The sequence below is a fragment of the Gavia stellata genome, chromosome 19, assembly GCF_030936135.1.
Source record: "Gavia stellata isolate bGavSte3 chromosome 19, bGavSte3.hap2, whole genome shotgun sequence".
NCBI classification, from domain to species: domain Eukaryota; kingdom Metazoa; phylum Chordata; class Aves; order Gaviiformes; family Gaviidae; genus Gavia; species Gavia stellata.
The window spans coordinates 3,322,962-3,347,796 of NC_082612.1; the positions used below are offsets into that span (position 1 = coordinate 3,322,962).

General features: G+C 47.3%; 2 protein-coding genes across 3 annotated transcripts; both read right to left on the minus strand.

Annotated features, from left to right (window-relative positions):
- Positions 1-2,360: 2,360 nt before the first annotated feature.
- RCHY1 (ring finger and CHY zinc finger domain containing 1) lies at positions 2,361-9,789 on the minus strand. Its single transcript, XM_059826724.1, has 10 exons — positions 9,763-9,789; positions 8,064-8,102; positions 7,861-7,980; positions 7,585-7,700; positions 7,382-7,460; positions 6,825-6,869; positions 6,664-6,722; positions 5,699-5,725; positions 4,983-5,103; positions 2,361-3,966 (listed from the first exon to the last, which is right to left on the minus strand). Exons 1-10 carry the CDS (start codon positions 9,787-9,789, stop codon positions 3,838-3,840), a joined length of 762 nt encoding a protein of 253 aa, XP_059682707.1. The 3' UTR covers positions 2,361-3,837.
- On the minus strand, positions 9,368-24,835 carry CDKL2 (cyclin dependent kinase like 2). 2 transcript variants are annotated; one of them, XM_059826784.1, is made up of 13 exons: positions 24,600-24,835; positions 20,161-20,355; positions 19,065-19,243; positions 18,052-18,164; positions 17,615-17,754; positions 16,472-16,560; positions 15,842-15,968; positions 14,677-14,951; positions 14,130-14,205; positions 13,235-13,349; positions 13,007-13,113; positions 12,166-12,258; positions 9,368-10,489 (listed from the first exon to the last, which is right to left on the minus strand). In XM_059826784.1, the coding sequence occupies exons 1-12, from the start codon at positions 24,765-24,767 to the stop codon at positions 12,199-12,201; spliced, it is 1,644 nt and encodes a 547-aa protein (XP_059682767.1). In that variant the 5' UTR covers positions 24,768-24,835; the 3' UTR covers positions 9,368-10,489; positions 12,166-12,198. The 2 variants fall into 2 exon arrangements, with proteins under 2 accessions (XP_059682767.1, XP_009812180.2); XM_009813878.2 differs by having other exon boundaries at positions 14,115-14,205.

Consider the following 24,835-nt stretch of genomic DNA (forward strand, 5'->3'; position numbering starts at 1 on the left):
TTCCCAGCTACGCCGCACGCCTTCAGCACATCTCCACGCCATCTCTGCTTCCCCAGCCACCACCCAAATCCCAGCCCTGCTGCCAGCACTGCCTATGCAAACGGCGTCTTACCCAGCATTTCCCATCGGAGGGCTTCTCAGGTGGCAACTAAGTGTGGTCAAGGGATTATTTTTTTTCCCTCCTCTTTGGGAGGAGAAGGACTATAACCGCTTTAATAATGCAGAAAAAACCCAACATTCCTCAGATTCATCTCAAAAACATCATTTGACATCACGTTTTTAGCCCATTTTAACCCTGCCTGTCCTTTCAAAGCCAGAGGGAAGTCACTTCTCAAGCAGTAACGCTCAAGCAAGAAGAGCACCTTGAAAACATCCAAGTGGCATCACCTGAACCTTTTTTTATCCTGCCTCTGGGCAGCCAAAACCAGCGAGCCAAGCTGCTGGCAGTCACCGCGGGGCTGGAGCTGTTCGGGCAGCAGCAACCTCCGAGCAAGACCCAGTGCAGCAGCAGCGGTGGTGACGGTGGTGGGATGAGCTCTGATGGCATCGGGCACCCGAATTCCCCTGCACACCCAGAGCTGCTGCTCCCTCCCAATTCAAGAAATACTCCGCACGGCTCTGTTGGCTCAGCTGGGATCTCCCTACAAGGCCACAAAGCTCTGGGATGACAACCCCATCGGCCCTCGCGGCTTACCTGGGAGCAGGTCTCCATCCGGAGAGGGTAGCGGAGTCACCAGGTGATGGCACACGTTTGGACGGTGCTGCAAAGCAGCAGGGAGCCTCGCTGCCTGCTTCGACGGAGGAACCCAAAGCATCATCCACAAGCAAGAGGAGAGTCCTTCGTACCGTCTACAAGAGCTTAAGTCAAGCAGTGATGTCAGCACCGTGGGAAGACCTCACTCGATAGGCACGTGGCAGCAGGGACTCACAGTCCCGTAGCCAAACCAGCCCCGTCCCAGCCCGTATCCCCTCGGAGAGACACTCCCCAGGATGGCCAACCCCAAACCCCACTCGTGAGAGGATTGGGGAGACAGCAAGGAGCCAAACCATTCTCCTTCTCCGCTTTAAATTCCGAAGACAACGCAGTCCCCCCCAAGCTTCCCTCATTTTAACAGCAGCCCCCCCAGGAGAAACCCCCACTTGGTGCCCAGCACAGCCCATACCCCCCCACGACACCTCCGAAAAGCACCTTTCCCCAGAAGCACCCCCAAAGGCAGGGAGATGATCCAGTAGAATGGAGGACAGAAGCCCGACCTGCTCCCTCACCGAACACCCTGCTCCCAGCCAGGGCAGCCCCGAGGCTGTTGATGGGCTCCAGATGAGCTGATGCAGCCCACCTGGCCCCACACATGGTTCCTCACCATGGGACTCGTCCAAAGTGCCGCGGAGAGTGGAGGAAACCAGCCTCAACCCAAAGCGCCCGCTCTGCCGTGCGCGTAGCTACAGCCAACCGCGTTCCCCTAGTTCGGAAGGGGCAGGATGGCGGGGGCAGGTTTGGGGTGGGAGAGCAGGGACATGAGCTGGGACCCAAAGAAACTGGGTTTCGGCAGCTGCTCTGCTCCTGGCACAGCTTGCTGGGATGACGCAAGCCGCTCTGGTTTCGCTTTTGATGGGGCCTCCCCCGCCCAGCACGGCTGCACGGTTAATTCACCGCTCGCCTATAAAACAGCGCTGCGAAGGAGTAAGGAGACAAGCGGTGTGGTGCTGTCCTGGGCAGAGACAATCCCGCTCTCTCCAGAGAGGTTCAGCGATGCAGGAGGGGCTCTGCTGTGTCAGATTTATGTATTTCTGCAAAAATTTGAGTCTCCCAAGGGTAACACGACCTCCCCGCAGCGAGACACAAGCAGAGCGTGGGTAACTGATGGTGTCCCATTGCAGCAGAGGTGGGGTCCAAGCCGCCGCTCAGAGCCAGCCCCAGCACCGCAAGCTGCCTGCGACGGATGCAGAGAGCCTCTGGGCCTGATCCGGCACCTGGCCACCCACACAGCCAAAACGTTTGTCCTCCCATCCCGGTGCCGGGCAGCTCCGAGAGGAGCCTGGCTCCATCTCCTCCCTGGGAGAGCCCCCTGAGTCTGCCTGCCCACCTCGGGTCACCACGCTGGACTTGCTCCAACTCATCCCAGCCCTTCCAGTACTGGGGAGCCCAGACTGGGACCAGTCCCCTTCCGCGCTGTGGGCAAGACCCCCTCACCTGGTACCACCGAAATACGGCAGTATAGGGGCTGTGAAGACCAGTGTTTTCATAATAGAGACCCAGAGGTCCCACATTCAGACATCTGACCCTTGTTTTGCAGCGTTGAATCATAAACTCAGCAGGGAAGTTACGTGTGTAAAAAGAGAGCACATCCCACATCGTGTAATTGGTTTTAATAGAAGTTATTTTACGTTTATTTATAGCAGTGAGAAAAGTGCTTCAGAACAAGATACTCCAGTAAAGGCAAGCTGCAGTAACACTATCATCCCAGTCCTAGCATTTCATACATGAAGGGGCACTGCCAGATTAAGAAGAAAAGCCGTTGTTTTACAGTAAACAAGTTAAAAACAAGTAGCTGTATGGTGAAGAGTAACTGGGCTCTTTTTCATGTATCGTATTTCATTATTGAACACTACCTGCACGTTCTGAAATTCTGAGAAACTAAGAAACTTTCTGTAATATTTAGACTGCAAAACACCTTGGGCAGGATATTACATGAAGACAGGTAGAGAGGTTTGTTGTTTTTTTTCCTGTTTTTTTTTTTTTAAAAGCATTCCTCCATCCTCCATTCTCGCCCCCCAATGAAATCAGATACCGTTAAAAAAAAACCCCAAACGACAGAAAATTGGTCCCCGCATTACTCAAGTGCCTCTATGAACTGCTGTTACTTTAGCAAACACCTCAGGCTCAGCCCAATTAGATGGCCCGACGTCAATCCTGACACAACAACAGTACGTGCTTCACTTGGCATACTTAACCATCAAAATATCAAGCTACAGATACGCCTAACACCCTACGACACCTCAGCCTTTGTAAGCGAGTAAAGCAAAATGAGGAAGAAACGGGTGTAAACGCGACTGCAGCCAGCAAAGGAAGCTAAGTGAACAGATAGCAGGTCAGATGGGCGTCTGGGGGAGAACGGCAGCCTCGCGGCTAGATTTTTAGGCTGTTCATCGCACGTACGCAGGCAAGCCGGCCTTGTTCCAAAACCAATTCTGTACGCGTGCCGTGTGCACGCACGTGTCAACAAACCAAGCCAAGGGATGGAATTTCTGCTAGTTCACCCTCTCCATCCACTTGCGCCGACGGCTCTGAGGCCCTAGAACAAACACGTCATTTAAAAGGAACAAAACGTACTTGCGTGAAACTTTGCAGATGTCAGCTTTATGTAAAAAGGCCACTCTGAAAGCTACCAATTTTCCCCAGCAGCTGCAACCGAACAGCTATACCTCCACCTCCTGTTATGCTCACAACCTTCAGCTGCCCCAAAACATCTTCTGCTGTGTCAGCTGCTTATAATTTCTCATTCTGCCATCTCATTAGTTATTCTTCTAGGCTGTCTCTTCTCCGACTCTGTAAACAGCTCTTTTAAAGGGTGCCAATTCTCTCCAGAATCTAACCTTCATCGGGCATCACACTGCTTGGTGGAGAATTTCCTGAGGGGCCAGACTGCGCTCTGCCCCAGGTACTAGGGAGGGGGGCAGATTAGCAAAACTCCCTTGCACCAGCATTAATTAGATCTTGTAACCATTTCATTGGTGCCGTGACAACTTCGAATTTTTACTGGCAAGTGTTTTTTTAAATAGACAGTCTTTTCCATGGCAGAGTCTTCCTCGTCCAGCCGAATGCAGTGTGTATGTTGGTCACTGCTCCTCCAAAGGCAGCCGGCATCTTCCGTCTTGGGCCGTATTGTACGATTCACAGTTTTTGCACTTCATGCCTAGGAGATGGAACTGCACTGTAGACCGGGCATTGCAGTCATTGCAAAGGATCTACACACGCAGAAAAGAGAGAGAGAGAGAGGCTTTAGCATCCGCAGGACACTCAACAACATACTACAATCACGCTTCTAGCAACCACAGAACTGGTTTCCCACCAGAGGACAAAGGAGAAAATATCTCCTCTTGAAGACAGCAGGGCTGATTTAACTTTTCCATTTGTAACTACCCAGATCACACTGTGTAATCGCAGAGCAGCTACTTTTAGTATGGCAAGGTGACTCCTTGCATGAGTCAGGGATAGACATGCTTTGCTTTCTGCTCTTGATGTAGGAAACCACCAGAGAAACCCTCAAGTGAAGATGAGAGCAGGTTAACAGCAGCTAGTTAAGATTAGCCAGTCTGCTGTGCAAGGCAGGCCAGTAAGCATTCTTCTCAAAATAGACAGTAAAGAGGTTTTTCCCAAATATCCTGACTCCGAGAGTCGGTAGGATGGGTTGTCTACACCGTAACAGATGCAACTGAAACATTAATGACCGGTGCCTTTTAAGTCAGCATTACCTGCAAACAGCAACCAGTTTCACAGCTCTGAGTTAACAAAAAGAAACAGAAAGGAAACAGAAGTCGTCTCTATCTGCCAGCCTTGCACAAATCAACAGCTGAGTATTTTTGCAGAAACCCCACCACGTTTAGTCCGGAACACGAAGCTCCAAGCTGTTAAAAACCAGATGTTCCTGCTTTTTGCTATGACAGCATCTAACAATACTGGAGAAAGCAAGATACTTCCAAAGACCAAGCCGTTTCTCTGCTGTGTGATACTACAACACTAAGGGGTTGTGGTTTTGGGGTTGGTTATTTTTAGAGTGCAGGTGGGGGGTGGGGTTTTTTTGTGTTTATAAACCCAGTAGATGAATACTGTAAGCCCTCACATGGCATTCCTTCAACATTCCCTAACCATCAGGTTGACTTCCCATCCAGGACAAGTTCCTAGGTGCCCTCTACTGCCAGTAATGCAAAGGCGCAGATCTGCCAAGAACATAGACGTCATCGGCACAAGCCTCGTCTCTTACCTCCACCATCATGTTCTGATACTCCGTGGGCATAGGAGTCTGTGCTACTTCGTCATCCAGCTGACGCCAGTACCTTGTCATATCTAAAGCCGAGTGCATGCACAAAGGACACCTGTAACCTCTGGCAGAAAGGGAAAGAAAAAAAAAAATTTCTAAATCAGAAGATGGAGTGGGACCATGAAACAAGTCCACCCAAAAGCACAAGTTTCATATCATACCAGTCAAAGAGAAACACCACAACATAGAATCATTTAGGCTGGAAAAGACCTTTAAGATCACCAAGTCCAACCATAAACCTAACCCTGCTAAGTCCACCTCTAAACCACGTCCCTAATCACCTTTTAAATATATCCAGGGATGGTGACTCCACCACCTCCCTGGGCAGTTCGTTCCAATGCTTGACAACTCTCTCAGTGAAGAAATTTTTCCTAATATCCAGCCTAAACCTCCCCTGGTGCAACTTGAGGCCGTTTCCTCTTGTCCTGTCACTTGTCACTTGGGAGAAGAGACCAGCACCCACCTCTCTGCAACCTCCGTTCAGGTAGTTGTAGAGAGCGATAAGGTTCTCGCAAACAGAACTGGCAATCGAAGACCCCTGATCCCTTTAGGAGTTGGCTTTAAGTTACTCGCTACAGGACTGGCATGATCATCTTTGCCTCCTGAAGTAATCTGTTTGGACTACAGTATTAAGAGAAGAGATGTTTAGAAATACTTACTCCTTTAGCATGTCCTCGTAACATGTTCTGAAAAGAAAACACAATGAGAAGTTCAGTAAGAAGAACGCTATTACTGACTGGTAACACATTTGGACTGAACAAAGGAAAAAGGCACACAGCTATCCCCAAACCAGAAGCTAAAATATATCCTGAGCCCAAGCGAGAAGAAAGCTTCCCAGCAAAATCACTGGGCACTTAGGCAACAAAGCACATTTGATTCCATTCTAAGGTCTTCTAGCGTAACACGAGGGAACAGAGTCAACACTGTAACAAAGACTGTGTGGTCCAAGTTTGCTGAAAAAATGGAGTGTGATGCATCGCAAGTTAAGTTTAAGATGGACAGGAGTTGAGGGAAGATTCAGTCTGGAGGGACCTAGATCCAACACAGAGGCCACTCACTTAGCACACAGAAACAACGGGGGAAAAACCAAGAGAGCCAACGGAGTGACAAAAAGCTGTGTCTGTAACACAAGACAGAAGCAGAAAGGGAAAATGGAAAGGAAACGTGGTAGTTAATCCTCCAAAGGCACCTAACGCTATATATCACATCACTTCAAAATCCCGACAGAGCTGGCAGCTTTTGTAGCGCAACAAAGTGTTCCATTGTCTTGGGGGGCTGTCTTAAGGGAAGAATGTAAAACTTAACTGATGACCTGCCACCAACCTCTTAAAACCATCGTGCAACTGTTTTTGGCACCAAGGTGGGACTTCCTACAGGATGGGAAAATTTAGAATGAACAGTACAGAGGTCCCTCCGTCACTGCCAAAATTTACTGTGGAAGGAAGACAACCTTTCTAAAGAAAGTATTTCCTGATGCAATAGAGACTATCCCCTACTGTGTGGGTCCCTTGGAAACCAGCTGCAAGTAGCTGATACAGACTAACCAGGCCTGTAGTACCGCTGAAGAAATGCCACACACAGGGCAGCAGCTATTCCCCTTTCTCAAGTATCTGCAATGCTTTACCTGTGAAGAAGGTGACCACAGGGCAGAACATGAGCTCCAACACGAGATGTGTGAATATCCTGGTTCGAGGCAAGTATCAAACAAAAACCAAGAAAATTAATTGAAACACAGTCAAAAATACAGCCACACGCAAATCCCAAAGTCGAAAAGAAGCAGCTCACCTCCAAACATATCGGACAGTCCTGCCTGGAGACATTTTCAATACACTTTACAAAGAAAAAAAAGAAAGGTTATGCTACTGCATGGGTATCTGCATTTTTCTAAATTCTAAAATTCCTTTAAAAAAAAAAGATGTATGAAACATTACTGTTTGCATTTAGGTTTGAAGTGCTGAGACTTAATAGTAGCTTAGTGTATAAAAAACCAAACAGCTTGAAAGTACACATAAGAAAAGGGCTCCCGGAACTCCTGCAGTGGCAAGCAGCCTAGCTTTTCCTACGCTGCAGCTGGAACAGGAGCTCCAACTTACACGTCAGATTTGCAATCAACACCTCCTTTTGAAAGGGAAAAAGGAGATAAAAAGGTTTATTTTCTACAGCTTCAACTGCTAGCAAAGCCAGCCCAGAAGCGCTCTGTGTTGCTGTTAGGTGCGCTCAGAGAAAGAGAAACTGCTGCTCTCCTTGTCCGTACGGCCTTGGATGGAGCCGAGGCACTGCCAGCTTTCATTTTCAAGGTGTTTTTTTTTTTTAAGATGTGGAGTGAAGCGGTGTATTCTTACCTTGTGCTTTCCTCGAAGACTCAAGCCGAGGCATAAATTGCATTTTGAACAGTGGAAAAAGTCCTCCTTTGGACCAATCCTGAGGAGAACAGCGTCAGGCCGGGGCCGTTCCCTCCCCTCCGCCCCGCCCGGTTCCCCGCCCCAGCGGGGCAGGGCCCGGGTCCCTGCGGGCCGAGGGGCCCGCCCGCCCGCCCCACACGCACCTGCAGATACCGCACTCGGCGCAGTGGTACTGCTTCTTGTCGCGGTCGAAGAGGTGGCAGATGCCGCAGTAGTACTCGCCGAAGAGGCTGTGGCAGCCCTCGCAGCGCTGCTGGGCCTGCCGCCGCACCGGGGAGACGGCCGTTAGGTGTGCGCGCCCGGCCCCCCACACAACATGGCGGCGCCGGCGCCCCCCCCTCGAAATGGCGGCGCGCCCCCCCTCAAAATGGCGCCCCCCCCGAAATGGCGGCGCCCTCTGCCCCCCGCCCCGGACCCACCTTCTGCAGGAGACGGCAGCGTGTGCACTGCACTTCGGCCACGCGGAAGCGGTCCAGCCGGTGCCCCTCAGCGCCGTCGTGGCACAGCCGGCAGGCGTACAGCTTCCCGCAGCAGGGCGCCTGCGAACGGCACGGCACGGCATACCTCAGCGCCCGCCCCCGGCAACCCCCGCCGCCTGCCCCCCGCCCCGCCACCGCCTCACCCGCAGCAGGCAGCCGCGCCGGTAGTGCTCGCAGCCCTCCTCCTCCCCGCCCGCCGCCATGGCCGCCCGGCCCTGCCCGGCCGCCCCGCCGCTTCCGCTTCCGGAGGCGGAGAGGCGCTTACCGGAGGGCCGGGCCCAGGCGCGGGGCTGCGTGCGGCAGCGGTCTGTAACAGCGCTTTCAAATTAGCCCCCCCTTGGCCTTAAACCTTTCTTTCCCCCCCGCCCCCAAAACCTGCACCCCCCACCTTCCTCTGCCCCGCTCCAAAACCCTCACTCTTCCCCCCAAACCCTTCTTTTCCCCCCTCCCCAAATACTAAACGCAGAGGTCTTGGCCGTCCGCGCAGCACAGGGACAGCGGGTTCCCCCGCGTGTCTCCCAGGAGGGGACAAGGACCCACCACCCATGGGTGTCGAGGCTGAGCATCTTGGTGCTGGCAGCGGGAGAGGGTCCCGGCCCCGGCTGGGGGCCGCTCCATTCGCCGGGGCCTTGGTGAATGCGCAGTAGGTCAATTTTAGGCAAGTAGGTTGGTTGCGTTTGCCCACGGCTAGCTAAATGACTGCTGTGGTCAGTTGGGAATAGGGGCTATGGGTGCAGCTGGGCTACCCTGGAGCAGTTCATAGAATCACAGAATTACAAAATCCATAAAGTTGGAAAAGACCTGTAAGATCATTGAGTCCAACCATCAACCAAAAAACACCACCATGCCCATTAAACCACGTCCCGCAATGCCTCATCCACACGTTCCTTGAACACCTCCAGTGATGGTGACTCCACCACCTCCCTGGGCAGCCTCTTCCAAGGCTTCACCACTCTCTCCGGAAAGACATTTTCCCTAATATCCCGCCTGAACCTCCCCTGGCGCAACTTGAGGCCATTTCCTCTTGTCCCGTCACTCGGGAGAAGAGACCAACACCCCCCTCCCCACAACCCCCTTTCAGGTAACTGTAGAGAGCGATGAGGTCTCCCCTCAGCCTCCTCAGCGGCGCAGAAGAGGCATGGCAATGGGAAGGGAGCGGTGCTATCGCCCGTAGGCCAGCCGAGCTGGGAAGGGCACACTGGATGAGCACGGTCAGCTACGTGCTGGCCAGATGCTGCTGAGGGACATTAGGAACCGGTGCTTGTCAATGGTTGCAAGAAACATGATGTCAACTGTTAAATAAAAACTGAATCAAAAGTTCTATTTTTCAGTGCAGGTAATACCACCAACATAAACGAGCAGAGATAACACCAAGTCCAGGGAAGACATACATGAGCACATCTTACGTTTGTAAGCACACACTAGTATGAAGAAATTTGGGATTTGAATACCCTTTTACTTACAAATTTTAATGTACATGCCAAAACACCGCATAGCCACAAAGCTCTAAATACGATGGCATTCATACTGTATTCTTCCATGATACATCAATGGGAAAGGGCACATTTTGTGGAAAGACAAGTTCCAAAATGAACTACACCGTACAGGGGTGTGAGCTGTGACAGCAGCCTCGAGCTGCTGGAAAACAGAGTAGTGAGCAACGCAGGGACACCGTAGAACTGACTGACTACAGCCAACCTGAGGGCAGTTAAGCAAAAATGGTCTCGTAACAGTCCCAAGATAAAAGCGATGCCAACTTTCTCTCCCCACAAGCCACTGTCGAGTTTTACACTTACATATCCCATTCCCCCAAAAGGGAATCCTAAAGGACTGATGACTCACAGGAGCCATTTCACATGCCACCTGCATGACCGCTCAGTATTCTACATCGATATTCTTCCTTCACCATCAACAGCAGCCAGACATCCACCCAGTGTGGCCAGACAACAGGCCCAGTTAAAGACCCAAAAGAAAAACACCCAAAGACTGGTGGACGAAAGCACAGAGGGAAAAGGAACCTAACACAAGGTCACACATGCTGCTGAGCATCAGCAAGGGTTTCAAAGCAACAGTTGGGCACATTTACATGTTGTATTTCTTGCACAAACATTTTCTTCAATGACATTTTTGTCAAGGCAAAGGTGCTTTCCAATACAGATCAGGTAGCCCACCGAAACATGGCAAATTCAGCAGCTATCTACTCTCTTCACTATTCATTTAAAAAGAAAACCCTCAAGAGGGCAGCAGTTAGACGTAAGAAAGCCCAGCTTCCTTCAAAATCCTCCAAACCAGCTTCTGCCCTTGTCACACACCAATAACCACTATTTTTCTCTCAGCAGCCTCAGACAAGACCTGGCCCCGGGCCAGAAAGTCAACATTTCAGGAGCTGTTTTGCAAGAAATCCAGCAGCAATGGCAGTGCGAGCTCTGTTCTCGGACTGGACCCGAGCCACTTCCCCCGGCAGTCTGCTGCACTAACAAGAGAGTAAGGGATCCTCCTCTCTCCTGCAGAGACCTTGCAGTTTTAGCACCTGGAAGCTCAGGTGGACTGTTCCCACTGTTTCAGCCACCTGCATCAAGAGGAGAAAAGCAGAATGACGTTATGGACAGGCTAACAAAACCACAGGATACTCCCTGATGATACGCTTCCTTTATTTTGATTTATTACCCATCCTTACCTTGCTAAAGCTGTGCACTTACACCTCTGTGCTTCACAGATGAGACAACTTTAGTAAGGTTTCTTTTTCACCCCACTTCTATTATCACGATTGCTTCCCAGCCCCATGTTTTTTCTTCTTTCTTCCTAGTAGCATTAAGCCATGACATCACACGAATGTAAGTGACAGATACACTCATATAGATTAAAAGCATGGGCAGTATTCGTGCAGAGATTTCAGAGTCAGCAGTTGCTCCCTCTCCTCAAAAAGGAAACACCAGAGCCCAAAAGAAAAAACTGAGATGCACAGTTTGCATCTGGATGTTAAGAGTATTGCCGTGACATGCTCGTGGCTATCTGTAATTAACACTGACTAAGAGAGGAGGGAGGCTGTGGTGCCTGGTGGTCCCTGCAGCCACAGGGAGAATCCCTGGAGGTGCAGGCTGGCAGCACCAGGGTACCCAGAGCACTGAGTAGAGCCCATCTATGCAGCACACAAGGTTCCAATAGAGCCGGTGAGATTTTGGAGCACAGCCTGTGGAGACCCTTCCAGAGCACCTTGTCTCCTTCCCTCTTAATTCTCCCCAACTTTTGCTCCCTCTGGAAGGTGCAGTCCTTCTGCCCTGCCTCAGTGAGGAAAAGAGGGGTGATCATGAGAGTAAAAACCCTCAGCTAAGCACTGCAGTTCTCACTTTCAAGAGGATGAGACAAACTCCAACACATACAGCAGACTCCCTGGAAGCTGGTGAGCAACAAGAGGTAACAATACCCCAATAGAAAAAAACAGAACAACAAAAAAACCCACACAATTTTTTCTATGACTTGTTTTTTCAGACAAAATGACTTGGAGAACTGCATGTCTTTCGATGGGCAAGATGAGAAACTATTAAAACCATATTTAAAAGCCTCAGCTTAAAACAATCTAGAATGATAAGATGCAATGCTAAGTCAAAGTGCAGATACAGTGGCAGAGTTCAAACTTAGTATTTCAATCTTAAGACTACAAGTCAACCACACAGCCAGGACTCTCCTAAGCCTCCTTCTCTCCCAGACTCCTATCTCACGCTCAGAGAGCACTGAGGTATCAACAGCTACATTAAAGAAATTTAGATTGCATGACATAGTTAACTAAAATTTTTCCCTAATGTTAAGCTTGACAAGCCCCCCCCAAAATGCTTTTCTCACTTCTTGCAAGTCCATTTTCTGTGATGCACCAGACAGTGCTGTACATACAAGCCATCTCTTTCCACTCCTCACATGAAGGCAGACACTTTCCCCTTTTTGTTACTCTGTCAGCTTCCTCAACCCCCAACTTTGTGGGCTACTTAATTTCCAACACCAATGCCCAGCACCTCAGCTCAGGAAAATGATTTACCTGTCACAGCCAACTTCAGTATCTGTGAAGAAAGCTGTGTGCTGTCCTCCTTAAGAAGTCTGTTCTAATCAAGAATGTGAAGTGTAAAAGCATTTTCCCATTGCACCCCCTAACTAGGTAAGTGTTCATGAAACTATCCATTTGAAAGATACCGGAAGGTTACGCTGCAGAAATTAAAGCCATCAGAAGGCTACAGTGCAGAAATGAAAGCCTACCTTTTACAGACAGGTGTGATCTCCTCCACAAGGTTAGTGGTCAACTCTGGGGAAACTGGCTTCTGACGCATCGGGCATCAAGGACCCTGACAGCTGTAAATTGGGGGGGGGGGGGGGGGGGGGGGGGAAGAAAGAAAAGAAAAGAGAGAGTCAATTTCCAAGTGTAGTACAAATAGAGAGAACAATCAGAAACCACCTTCTAGGGACATATGCAATGCCGACATGCAACTTGAAACAAATCTTTTCTGTGATTAAATCAGACTTCAAAAAAATGCTCCCCCCACAATACAGTCTGCCAAACCTCAACTGGAAGAAAGGTAGCCGAAGTGACTCCCTATGGAATTACCTAACTCCCAAATAACATCCCAATGTTACTGAGGAACTAATCTTTAAGAGAGTTGCAAGTTTTCCCCTTCTCTCCCTATGCCTGGCTCCTACAATTTCTCCCTCCCTACTGCACTCAGCCCCTCAACATCTAAAACAGCCAGAACAGTTCTCCTCAAAACACATGTCCCTCCCGATCTCTCTTCAACTCTGGTGAATCAGGCTTGCTTCCACCTTGATCCAGCCAGCTGAAACAGCAACAACTCATGTTGTCTGTCTTAGCAGTGAGAATCTAGTATTTAGCTAACCTCAGAGAGACAAATAGAGCCCCATGTTTCATCTGGGACCCTTCTCTTTTCCCCCAGCATAAGGCCTCAGGTCCTTTTACTTAGTGAAGAAACAAAGGCAAGTTCCGCTTCTGTTAAGAGTCACACTGGAAATTTGTGGGTGACGCTGTTCAGAAAGTCCCGAACCAAACAAATACAGAGCAGCACAAACTATTTTATTGCTTTGTTACCTGCTGTGAGGCCAGACTTGGGTTATGGAGGTCAATCGCAGCAAGGGAAGGGACACGGGACTCTGAAACTGTTTTATTTTCCTTCTTCAGAAATCTGGGATGCCACGCTGCAAAACACAACCAACGCATACCATGTTAAGGAAGCAAGAGTTGACTGCTCTAATGCACACTGCTTCCTGCCACTTACTTAGGATCCAGATTTTATTTAAAGGACATCAAAGCTCGTACCTTCCACTCCTCTCAGTTCAGGGAGATGATTTAGTTCTGGCAAACGTACATCTGTCTTGGAGAATTCCCATTTTTTTCTATTTGCCTGCAGGATGTTTTTTTCATTCACATTCACCTGTAATCAAGGGCATAAGTACCAGCTCATGAAAATATAGCAAAAACAAAGCTACTTTCAAGCTTAAAAATGCATCAACACAGCAATGTTCCACTGTAGCTGGAACTTGCGCAAGAGTAAAAGCAAAGACTTTAATGTGTGTAAAGGAATCCATTCTGCTCAAGTGTTATTTATACATTACAAACAACAGAACAGCCACAGCAAAAAAACCCAATCATCTAAGCGAGATTGCTTTCAGAGAGACAAAATACAACACTTGGAGAATGGCTCGGATTAGTTATCTGTAAAAAGGCAAACATTCCTGCTGGCATGGAAAGAATATTGCCTAGATAGTGAGTGCAGTGGAAAGCCTTCCATTTCACTTGTTTTCATTATCAATTTTTAATGCATTTATGACATGACTAAATAAGACCCTGACCACGTTAAACCAAAATCCTCAATTCTGCTTCAGTTGCACAGCACACATGGTCTACTTTTCCTGGCCAGGCAGGAGGCTGTGGATATATTCCAAGTCTCGCAGATATCCTCTGTTGGACCACTCCCCTCATTTCAAATTGTCCTCTGACACAAAATATGTTTCATATAACATAACTATTAGCAAAGGATAACAGATGACACACCTGTAAGAAAAAAGGAGTAAAGAAAATAATATTTCTAGTTGGGCCTTATGGTGAAGGCTGCAACAGATGGGATTCTTGACAATAAAACGTACTTGAGTTCACAATTTATTTTTCCTTTGCCAAGAGGAAAAGACAGACGACTTACTGATGTCAAGCTTACACTGTAACGGCCCGCTGGAGAATGCTTCCGTTGCTTCAGAAATGGGCTCAAGTATTTTTTACTCTTTTCATCGACTCTGTAATAAAAAATGCCCCAAACTTTGTATTAACTGGGGTAACACTGTGAATATAAAAACAACAAATGTAAGACACCCAGAAACACTGTCATAAATGTGTAGAAAGAAGGCTCACAGGGAGAACATCCTTCGTGATGTCACTTAACAGAGAAGTTTGGTCCAAAGGACAAGCCATGGGTCAAAAAAAGGCCAGTGTCACAGCAGCTGGCAAACTGTTGCTGTCCAGTAGCGCTTTGCCAAATGCAGAAACACAGAGACCCGGTGCCTGTGTGGACATGCACAGCTGCTCGAGGTGAAGCCAGGCTTTCTGATCCACATCCAGTCCTCCACGAAAGCGCTGTTCCAAGTCGTGTCCTGTCCCAAACCCACATCTCGCATTCCCACATCATCACCCTGCACCTCTCTCAGGACATTACAGTTCCTCGGCAACAGGGACAATAGATACAAGCTCTTCTAGCTCTGCTCCCATACCTGTAATTAAGGTTCCCCGGCACAGGTCCCATCCCAACTGTAGTGGGAGAAAGGTTCTGGTTGATGGGAGGGATAACTATGCCTGCATTCTTGCCGTAGTCCAGGCTGCTGCTGGAATCTTTCAGGCTGGTTTGAGGGCTTATTTTAAATGGATTGATTGCACTGTCATAGAGGGAGCTCAGGTTGGAGGATCGGCCTGCTTTCTCTGCATCGGCTTTAGAGCGCTTCGCCTTCAATAGCTTTGCATGTCTGCTCTTCTGGTCAATGCTGAAATCCTGTTTGGGAAGAAAAGCACCATCTTTCTCTTACGGTTATGTTTTAAAAGTAGCTTAGAGCAGCGCATGCAGGAAAAAACGTCAAAAGCCTAAACCTGCACGATTCTGCAAGGACTTGATGGAGACAGAGTTGTCTTTAGTAGAAAACCTCTGTTTTCCATCAAACTGGAAGAGACTCATCAGGGTTCCAGCACCCTCTGTAAATAAGTTACCTTAGAATAGGATCAGAAATGATGGAGGGAGAACAGCCATATCCTGTCTCACTTCCAAAGAAATGAAGTAAGAACTGAGCCCAACATCACCTCAAAGTCACTCTGAAGCCTCTATTCCTTAGTATCTGATTGAAAGCAAAATATGTAGTTTTGGAGACAGGGCTTTAACAGAGGTAAACAACAGCATAAGAGCATGTTTTCGTGATTCAACATGAGTTATGCTTCCTAACCGATTCTCCCTTCAGCTCCATATTTGCCAGTAATGGCATCACAATGTAGTTTACCTTTAAGGGACTGGCCAAATAGCCACTTGCAAACTGCCGAGCCAAGCACTAGAGCAACCTTGTAGCAGCCAGACAGCTGGAATCAAAGGCACAGAATTTCTCCACAACAGCCTGCAGGCTGTTTTGCACCGAGTGTCGCAGCTGTGGGGGCACAGGCCTAATGTACTGCCTTGAATCGGGCGACAAGGTCTTCAGCACTGTTTAGACTCACAGTGGCCTCCAAAGATGAACTTCTCTGTCACATCACACTTACTTAGTCTTTTTTAAAAAATTGAAATGGACAATTATGCTTATATTTTTGCTATGAACGTAAACTGCTGCACATACTTACATAGTGATTTTAAAACATGAAAACAAAAAATAATACAGGTTTGGAAAACAAAGAGGGACCAACCTGGACACCAAGCATTTTTTTTTCTTCTAAAACATCATCTTTGTCCCTTTTGCTGATTTTTAATTTCTTTTGCAATTGATGGTCTCTGGCATCTTTCTGAATCTTTAATTTAAGCTCTTGAGCAAATCTACATTCAAAGGAAAAAAAAAAAAGGGCTTCTGTTAATCTCAGTATCATCCCCAGTTGGTGTTCAGCATAGGCTCCTATAGCCTTTCAAGTTACCAAACAAACCATGCCTTTCTAGCTAACGAGAAGCCAGCCAAATATGTTGAATCCATTAAGAAATCAAATCTTACATGCACACGCTTTTCACATTACAGCAATACAGGTGTTTGTATCCCAGTCTAGTGTAGATGCAGACAGTGAATATAGTGCAAGACTGTACTACCCAATACGGTGTGACACTGGGTGCTCACACTGATGAATTCATGTCATGACAAGGCAATGAGGCAAACATGCCGCTGCAATGCGTTCCCTTTCAAATGTTCTATATCCAGGAAGCTAAAACCAAACAAAACCCAAGACATTCAACGGCTGTCAGCTCTGCAAACCCAGCATGCAATCTTCAAGCACAACTGCTTAACTTCCTTCTAATATTAGCCTGCTTTGAGCAAGAAGTGAACTGTTTACCTTTCAGCAAATCCATCCTTGTTAAAGAAATCGCACTGCAAGAGTTCAGCACAGGATGGCCTTTTGCTTGGATCAATCTGCAAACACTTCTGTCAAATCAACGTAAACATTAGAAGGCAAATACATTAGAAAAGAAACAAAGGCTCTAGCATTTCTGAGTGAAGTCCAGAAGAAAGCTGCAGAACTCCCCCTTCTAGGGCCTGTATATTGAGATGAGCCCAACAGACAGCACTGCCAAAGAAGTTTCATGTTTGCTGGCTTCTTCCATTCCAATCACTAATGCTCACAAAGACTCATTGCATAGGGAATACTGGTCATATAAATAGATCATTCCACTCTCAGTAAACCTCCCTTATCTTCAGTTACATTTGTTTGACTAAGGCTTTAGAATCTATTTTGATCATTAGGCATTTCAAATACAACCACGTGGTTTTTAGGTTGTTTTAGTTACCCAACATATCGGTGCTCCAGACTACTGTGTGAAAGCACAAAAACACTCCCTGGAAGGATTCTTCAGAATCTATTACAAAGTTGTAGGCTTCCTAACTCCCACACAGTAGACACATAGCTCCAAGAGCAAGGGACATGTTTGGATGCCGTTCCATCCCAGCCTACTTGCTTGCAATGCCTTCACCATCAGGCAGAGGCAGGGCTGGCAGAAAACACTGTATCCACACAGCTCTGCTAGCAAGTAAGTAGTACGGGGCTGTGTATCACCTACCAAGCATCCACTTCGGTAGCAGACGAGGGGCAAAGCTTGTTGGGAGACCTTTCAAAAAGATCAACTGATGCAGTGAGGTGTACGGGGGATGCTTTTAACACACGAGTCCTTCTTCACCTTCGAATCTCCTTGGAAAACTTCATCAGTGGGGCACTATGTGCTACAAATCCTCCCTGGAGGATATGCGGTCACCATTTTGGCTCTGGAGATGACTGGCTTAGTCTCCCCTGTCACCCAGGACAGTAGCTGTCGTATCCTTGCAGTCTTCACTAAGCTACCAATCCAAGCAGTTGCTCATTGCATGGGTAGTTGAGAGAAAGCCAGTTTAACAGCCCCAGCCCTTTCTGTAGGCTCTATTCAGCCCCCCAAGGCAAAGGACAAGTAAACAGAGAAACCTTCACAGTAAACAATCAGTTCATTACCTTGGCTAAATCTAGCACTGCAGCAGAGAGCTTGGGATATCGTTTGTCCAGAGATTCCGCCTCCTTCACTTCAGGCAACCTCATGCCAGCAAAGAGGGGATTTTTATAGAATAACTCTTGGTGTCTTGGAATTAGATTACCTGGAATCACACGAACAAAGCAACCACGTGGAAGAAATACAGTCCCGTGAAACATTTGAGAGGCTGAAATACTGGATCAGCACTACCGTAAGGGCTACCGTCTGGGTCGTTCTTTTTCCACCTGTGCGCCATGAATTGATGCTGTACTTGCAAGCTCCCAGCACCTTCTACAGAGGGGGAGCTAAGAGCACACGCTCTCAGAAATAGTTCAGCACACATCACAGCCTTTCTCCCCACACCCTACTCCCCCTGTCAAAATGTATATGACCCCTTCATTACTAAGCAGGCTGTTCTTACCCAGGCACTTGGTGATATGGTAGAGCTGGTCAATGTCTGAATCTCCAGGGAAGAGGGGCTCTCCTGTAAGCATTTCTGTTATCAGAGAGCCAATAGCCCACACGTCCACAGCCCTGGGAAAAAAACCCAACACCCCAGCTCAGCACAGCTTCATTCATCTCTTTGATCTAAAGGCTGAGCCAAGCCAGTGCATAGCACATCTTCAGCAGGTTACAAGCCCCAAGGGCAACTCTGCCCCCCTGAACAGCAAGACAGCTGTTTTGCAAGCTTACTAGTGCTCCGATGAATGGCAAGGATTCAGCTCCTGAAGCAGATGACTGCTAGCAGAAGCCTGAAAGATGTAAAATCAGGTTCCAAAACCCAGTGCTTTAAAAATACTAATACAACATAACACATCAGTAGAACCTTGCACTTCAGAGAGCACAAAGGTAAGCAGCTCTTCTTTCTGCATGCATCAGCTCTTCAGGTACATTTACTGAAAATTAAGTTTAAGTAATGCAGGGACATACATAAACCTGCACAATTGTACTAACAGACCTGTGAATAACACAGTTTAAGTCCTGACCTGCTTTTGTGGCACCAGGGATCCCAGTTAAGAAGAATCTCATTCATCCCACCTCCTCCCTCCTGAAATGTCTGTCCAAAATTGTTTGGAGGGACTTTTCTTCCTTCCTTCCCTCCATGACTCCAACTGCACAGGAGGGAGGTCTATCATAGCCTCCCCCAATACTAGCATCGGCAACTGAAAAGCTCCTATACACAACAGACCAGGAATGCTGAGGGCTCTCCTCGCCTTTTGAGCCAGGAAAGCGTAGCACTGGCAGCAGTTAGCTGCAGAGCGGCAGAGAGAAGAGAAAGGCTTAAACCTTTACAAGTGAGTAACTAGGGAATGCTGAAGAGCATCCCTTTAACCTGTTTGCCAAGCAACAGTCCCCTGCCCTCCCAAAAAACAGAGCATCCCCCCCACCAAACTCCCCACAACCCTTCTGCAGCCTTGCCTGCCAGTCTCTTACTTGCCATACTTGGTATCTCCCACCAGCAGCTCGGGAGCTCTGTACCACCGGGTTGCCACGTAGTCTGTGTAAGCTTCCCCAGAAGCTGCTAAGGTACGGGCAAATCCAAAGTCACATAGTTTTACAACTCCTGACTGGGAAACTAGTATGTTCTCTGGCTTAATATCCCGATGTATTATCTGCACAGAGAAAAGCAGGTCAAGACAAATAAATCCCCCATTTCTACACAGTAAATTGACTGGCTCACCAAAAATAGTAGCTTTCTCACGTCCAGGTAGAAAATTACATTTTTGCAGGCATGGGAAATATACGGAGTCTGCAAAAGACAGCTGTGTGCACACAGTCAATGAACAAGTGCTGACCCAAGTCCACAGGTAAACACAGAACCGCTAATTTTTGCACGCAGAAGCGTTTATTTTAGGTATCTCTCTGCATATGTTCTGCAGGTGTATTTACCATAGGTACTTTAACAGGCACAATTTATTATGCTTGAAAATCTGGCCTTGACCACAAGTTTAAAAGCTGTAAGTATTGCAAGGGCCATGGGCATGTCCTGCAGTTAAATGTGAAGAGCATTGTGAGAATTCGTAAGAGAGACAGTTTCCCCAACATCAACATGAATAAATAAATAAATAAATAAATGTGCCTGTGTTTATACATCTATAGTTACACAACTATGATTAAATTGGCAAACCTTTTAGAAATCAGTTGAGAACAGAAAACTAAAAACACTGAAGAGAAAAAGCAAGCCTACATGTTTACACAGACACTATCAGAATCAAACTTTTGAAAGAGAGACTCTCTCCCTCTGCAAGATAAGCCAACATACAATAAGGTGCCACCAAGTATTGGATCCCCACGGACTTCTGGACCCTTCCTTTGAAACACTCTCACATATCAGTCAGAGCCAGACTACTGGATTAGCTGGCATCAAGCTCTGACATTTTATATGAAATTCAGTCCAGCCCTTCTGCCCTGCCTCTTCCTTTTCAGCCAAAGCTTTATTTCTCTAAGTTTTAATATAGGTCAAAAATATAGGCTTCTGTATCTACTCATTCAAGGTTAACTGCAGAGTTGACTTCTTGTGCATACTTACATTATGACTGTGACAAAATGCTATTCCTCTCATAATCTGAAATAAGTATTTCCGAACCCTGCTGTAGTCTAGTCCGTTTGGAAACGCCTCAAGGTCATCAAGCACCGTGTGATCCACAAATTCAAACACCAGATACCACCGTTTCTTCTTTTTACACACTTCCAGCAGGTTGACGAGATTCTCATGCCTGAGTTGCTGTTATAAAACAGGAAATATTTTATGAGAGCTTGACAGCATATAATGGGTAAACTATGACCAGATATTTTTAACTGCAACCCAGCTGGTGTGCTGCCCTGGAATGCTCTTCTTGTCATGGCACTCACATTGATTTATTCTTAAAAAAGCTCACTGATATTTTAGAATAGCTTTTATTTTGCCAATTTTATTTTTTTTTAACATTAGCTGGAGGATTTCCACTACCTTATATATGCAGACACCTGTTTTTGTAACCTAAAAATAAAAACCCCACTGACTAAGGACATTTCTTCTTAATGGGGATGCTCAGAATACACTGTTCTGTTGTTGGAAAATCTCATGTATTCTGCTTCTCACCAATACTCTCCTCACATAAGAGGCGACACTAACTCGTGCCCTGATCTTGACAAGCTTTAGATCAAGCTTACGTGAGAGAAATCTTGAGGAAGTCAAAAAGAATTCCAGAGGAGCATGTGGTTAATACGTGAGAGACAGCAGGCACCTAACAGCATCTCCCACAGACTTGTCATGGCAAAGGAAAATCCAGAGGTCCCCGAGCTAGCAGGAAAGACCAAGCAGGACAGTTTGTACTGGAAAGTTCAGCATGCTGCCAAGTATGTCTCTGACCTCTGTGAGAAGAAGAACAGGGTGTTTAGCCATGACAGGTGAGCTGTAGAGACTCCTTGCTGGTTCGCTGATTTTGCTTACAAACAGCTCAAGCAGCAATAAACACAGCTTTTTCCCGTAACATTGCGCTGTATCTGTGCCTCAGACTCCTGTAGGAGATATTCTCATCAAGGGCAGGGCACAAGGAGCAATGCTAGCTACCCCTTCCAGACAGGATTCAAAGGATTGCTGAAGACAGCTCTCAATGTTTTAAGAACACTTTTTGCCTCTCCCAACAACCCAAAGCTGATTCATGTCTTTCTCCCATGTTTCCAGGAAGTTCTACCCTTCTTCTCTGTCACTCCTTTCTCTAGGTCCTCTTTTTAAAAGTCTCTTACATCCCTATTTATAAGAAAAACAAAAGCAGATGCAGTACCTCTCTGTTCTACCTAGCTGACAAATTCATCACCAACTGCTCAGTGTCTGTATGTTAATTTTTTCTAATAAGGCTGATAGAAGACTCTTCTTTTAAGCTCTTACCATACCCAAAGCACCTCTGTTGGTGCTGCCAGCTTATACACATTTACAATAACTAACGTGTGCCAGAATACAGGCACATTGAATGGACAAAAAGAAAGTTCAGCATTCTTGCCTACAATAGTGTTAACAATTAAACAGCTTCTATTAAACTGTGTCTAGTGGATTCAGAGTGAAAACTGAGACGCCAAGGACTTGAAGAGATTTTTTTTCTCCAATATTATGCAGAGGGTAAAGCTGAAGATAGTTTAGAGAAAAAAACTGCAACTTAAATGAAAAGGAAGAAAAAGCCAATCTATTTTCTAGTTATTTTGTCATCACATTGTGACCAGCCAAGAATCCAGCTCCAATTCATTACATATTTGTAACACTGGTTTATCACACACCACTTTAACAAAACAGACCATGCTACAATGCGCAGTTATTTATTACCTTGGAGCCTAGCAGGGAAGTATTACCGGAGACTGCCTGAAGGCAGCACCATAGCCCAGGGATCACGACCAAGGACTGCAGAGCACAGGGACTTGTAGGGGAAATGCTCTGTCAGTCCAGAGGGAGTGCCAGCCAACCTGCACTTGGGTCTGTCAAAGACCCAGATTTCTTTGAAGGTCTGAAAAGTGAAGATTTTAAAAAAGATGATCAATTAGAAATAAACCTCTCTTCTCAAGAATAATTTTTTCCGAGCACAGGAGACCTGAAGAGGTTTTGCCGTTTTCAGCCATGATTAAATTTCTGCCCAAACTACAGAACAGGAGAAAAAAAAAAAAAAAAAAAATTAGGTTCACAGGGAGCATGCAGGTGGAGAAACTGCAAAAAGATTAAATCTCTAGGTATTTATTTTCACTGTGAGAGGCCACATTTATTGAGCTATATATGGAAATGTTCCCCTTGCTAAGTTCCCGTCTACCCAGGAAAACAAGTCAATTCCCAACACACCTGGGAGGTGGTACGTGCTTTGACTCAGTAACTGAGCGAGCCTGGCCAACAGATCAGATACAATGCAGACTCCCATGGATCTGCTTTAAAAGAGTTTGAGGGGACAACGCTTGGAGCTGCTGACTGCGTCTCAAGCTCCAGCACATGCATTTCTATCAACTCTAGGGGTCTGTAGCTCTTGCGGTGATGGCAGAGATGACTTTTTTCCTTCACAGCACAGGGACTATAGTCTGGCAGACTTGCGAAAAGACACTTGTGGCAGTCAAGAGGAGAGGAGGCAGGCTTGCACGTATTCCCACCTCCAGAACACCCCGCATCAGAGGAAAAGCCTAAATGCACTCCAACTGTAGTAAGACTTCATTTCTTCACCAGACACATCACCCCTGTCTCAACGCTTAAAACTACCATGTGTGCCCAGGCACAGGGACAAGCACTTCTCTGTGCATACCACCTGTGGGACAAGGGAAGAAGAAAAATGCTCCAACTACTGCTAGAGGTTACAGTGGCAAACACAGGGGCTGAAGGCGGTAAGAAAGAAAAAAAAGCAAGTAGAAGAACAGATGTACGTCCTGGCACGGAATGCCACCCTGCATCCTTGGCATCCTATTCACAAAGGCACGCAGCAGAAAAACCTGGCAGTGAAACGGTTTAGGAACTTGCAAAAGCTTCTGTAGGAAGAACAAAGCCAAGAGAGGAAGCAGGAAGACCACGTTACAAAACACTGAGGAGCATACACACAAACCCCTGTTTATCTAAAGCTGCTGGGTATTTTCCCAGACAGAGTATCTACAGCCCATGAAGAGAAATACCTTTAATAAACCAACCCACACAATGAGGCTACACCACATAACACTACTCATAAGAAGACAACAGGCTGAAGTAGGACTGGACATTTAGCTGATTATAAAGCATCCACAATTGATAACAGGCAAATCATGCACTCAAACAGCAAATGACATCAGTGCCAGCTGGCTTCAGCCTAGGGGCTAGCTGTTGATTGATAAGGTTCAGGGAATTTGATACCTATCCTCTTCCAGCCTCTCACTGGCAGTACAAGCCTGCCAGGGAAGTGCCATCAATAAAATAAAATAAAATTAAGTAAAACTTTCCTAGAAGCAGCTATCCGTATCAGGTAAGACCGGTACCCAGTCTGGTTAGGCACACTGTCACGCATCCAGGTCACCACTCACCTGCAGGTTTTAGAAGTTCAGCATTTCTTTCGTTTTCAGCAAGTTGCCAGCAGCAAGGTACTCAAATTTGGTACACAACACAGGGAGTCACAATTACCACCAGGAGGCAAGAAAGACCTTGTGACTCCCTTCCTCATACCTTTCTCCGCTCAATACAGGGCACATTAACAGACTTCTAATCAAGTCAGGTTTAGCCAGGCAAATCCAGCACAGCACCCAGCCAAAGGGAAAAGCAGCTGTGCAAGGCTACAACCCAAAGGCTAAATTAATCCACCATGGCTTGGCTGCTCATGGAAATACAAACAGGGCCTGATCAAGTCTCTTGTGGTTTGGACTTAGTTATACTTTGTAAATCGTGGTCAGAATCAACTGTGTTTCCCTTTCAAAACTGACTCAATGGCTTAAATTTACACTCATCCTTTAACTTCACTGGATAAACACCACTCCTTGAAGGACTATTAAGGAGTCTCAGGAGGCAGTTTCCTCCCAAGAACCCACCAGCTCCCTGCAGGTAGATCTCACCCACACCCATCAGTTCCAAACAACTAGCACCTTTACTGCAAGACAAACTCAGACCACAGACACGAAGGCTGCTATTCTGCTTAAAGGAGACATTTGCCTTCACGAAGGTATTTAAACACCTGACTAGGATTCAAAACACGCTGTGACCAGGAACCTCGAGCACGGCAGAGGCTGGACCCGCACACCGCTGCTCCCCCTCCCCAGGGAACACCCGGGCTCAGCTGCACCGTTCCCCTGGCCTGCAGCAGGGCAGGTTGCTGGAGTAGTAACTGCAGGAGGTTCAAAATAAAAAGGTCACACTCGGTACTAACCACCTCGATGCGGCAGACGTCGTAGTGCGACACAAACGTCTCCCAGCTGAACGAGGAGCTACAAATTTAACCACAAAGCCATCGGTTTGGTCTGACTTTGCTGGAAAACGCAGGCCCGCTCCCCTCACAGCCCCCTGCTCACCTTCAGCAACTTGATTTCCCTCACGGCGATCTTCCTCACCACCGCGTCGTCCTCGCTTTCCAGGAACTTCTTGACGGCGACGATCTGCCCGCTCTCCTTGTTTCTGCACTTGGTCACCACCCCGTAGCTGCCTTCCCCCACGAGCCCCAGCACCTGGTACTTCTCCATGGCCGCAGCTTTCCCCCTGAGGGAGGCCGGGAACGGGGGAAGCTCCGTTAGGCCGCGGCGGGGGTGGG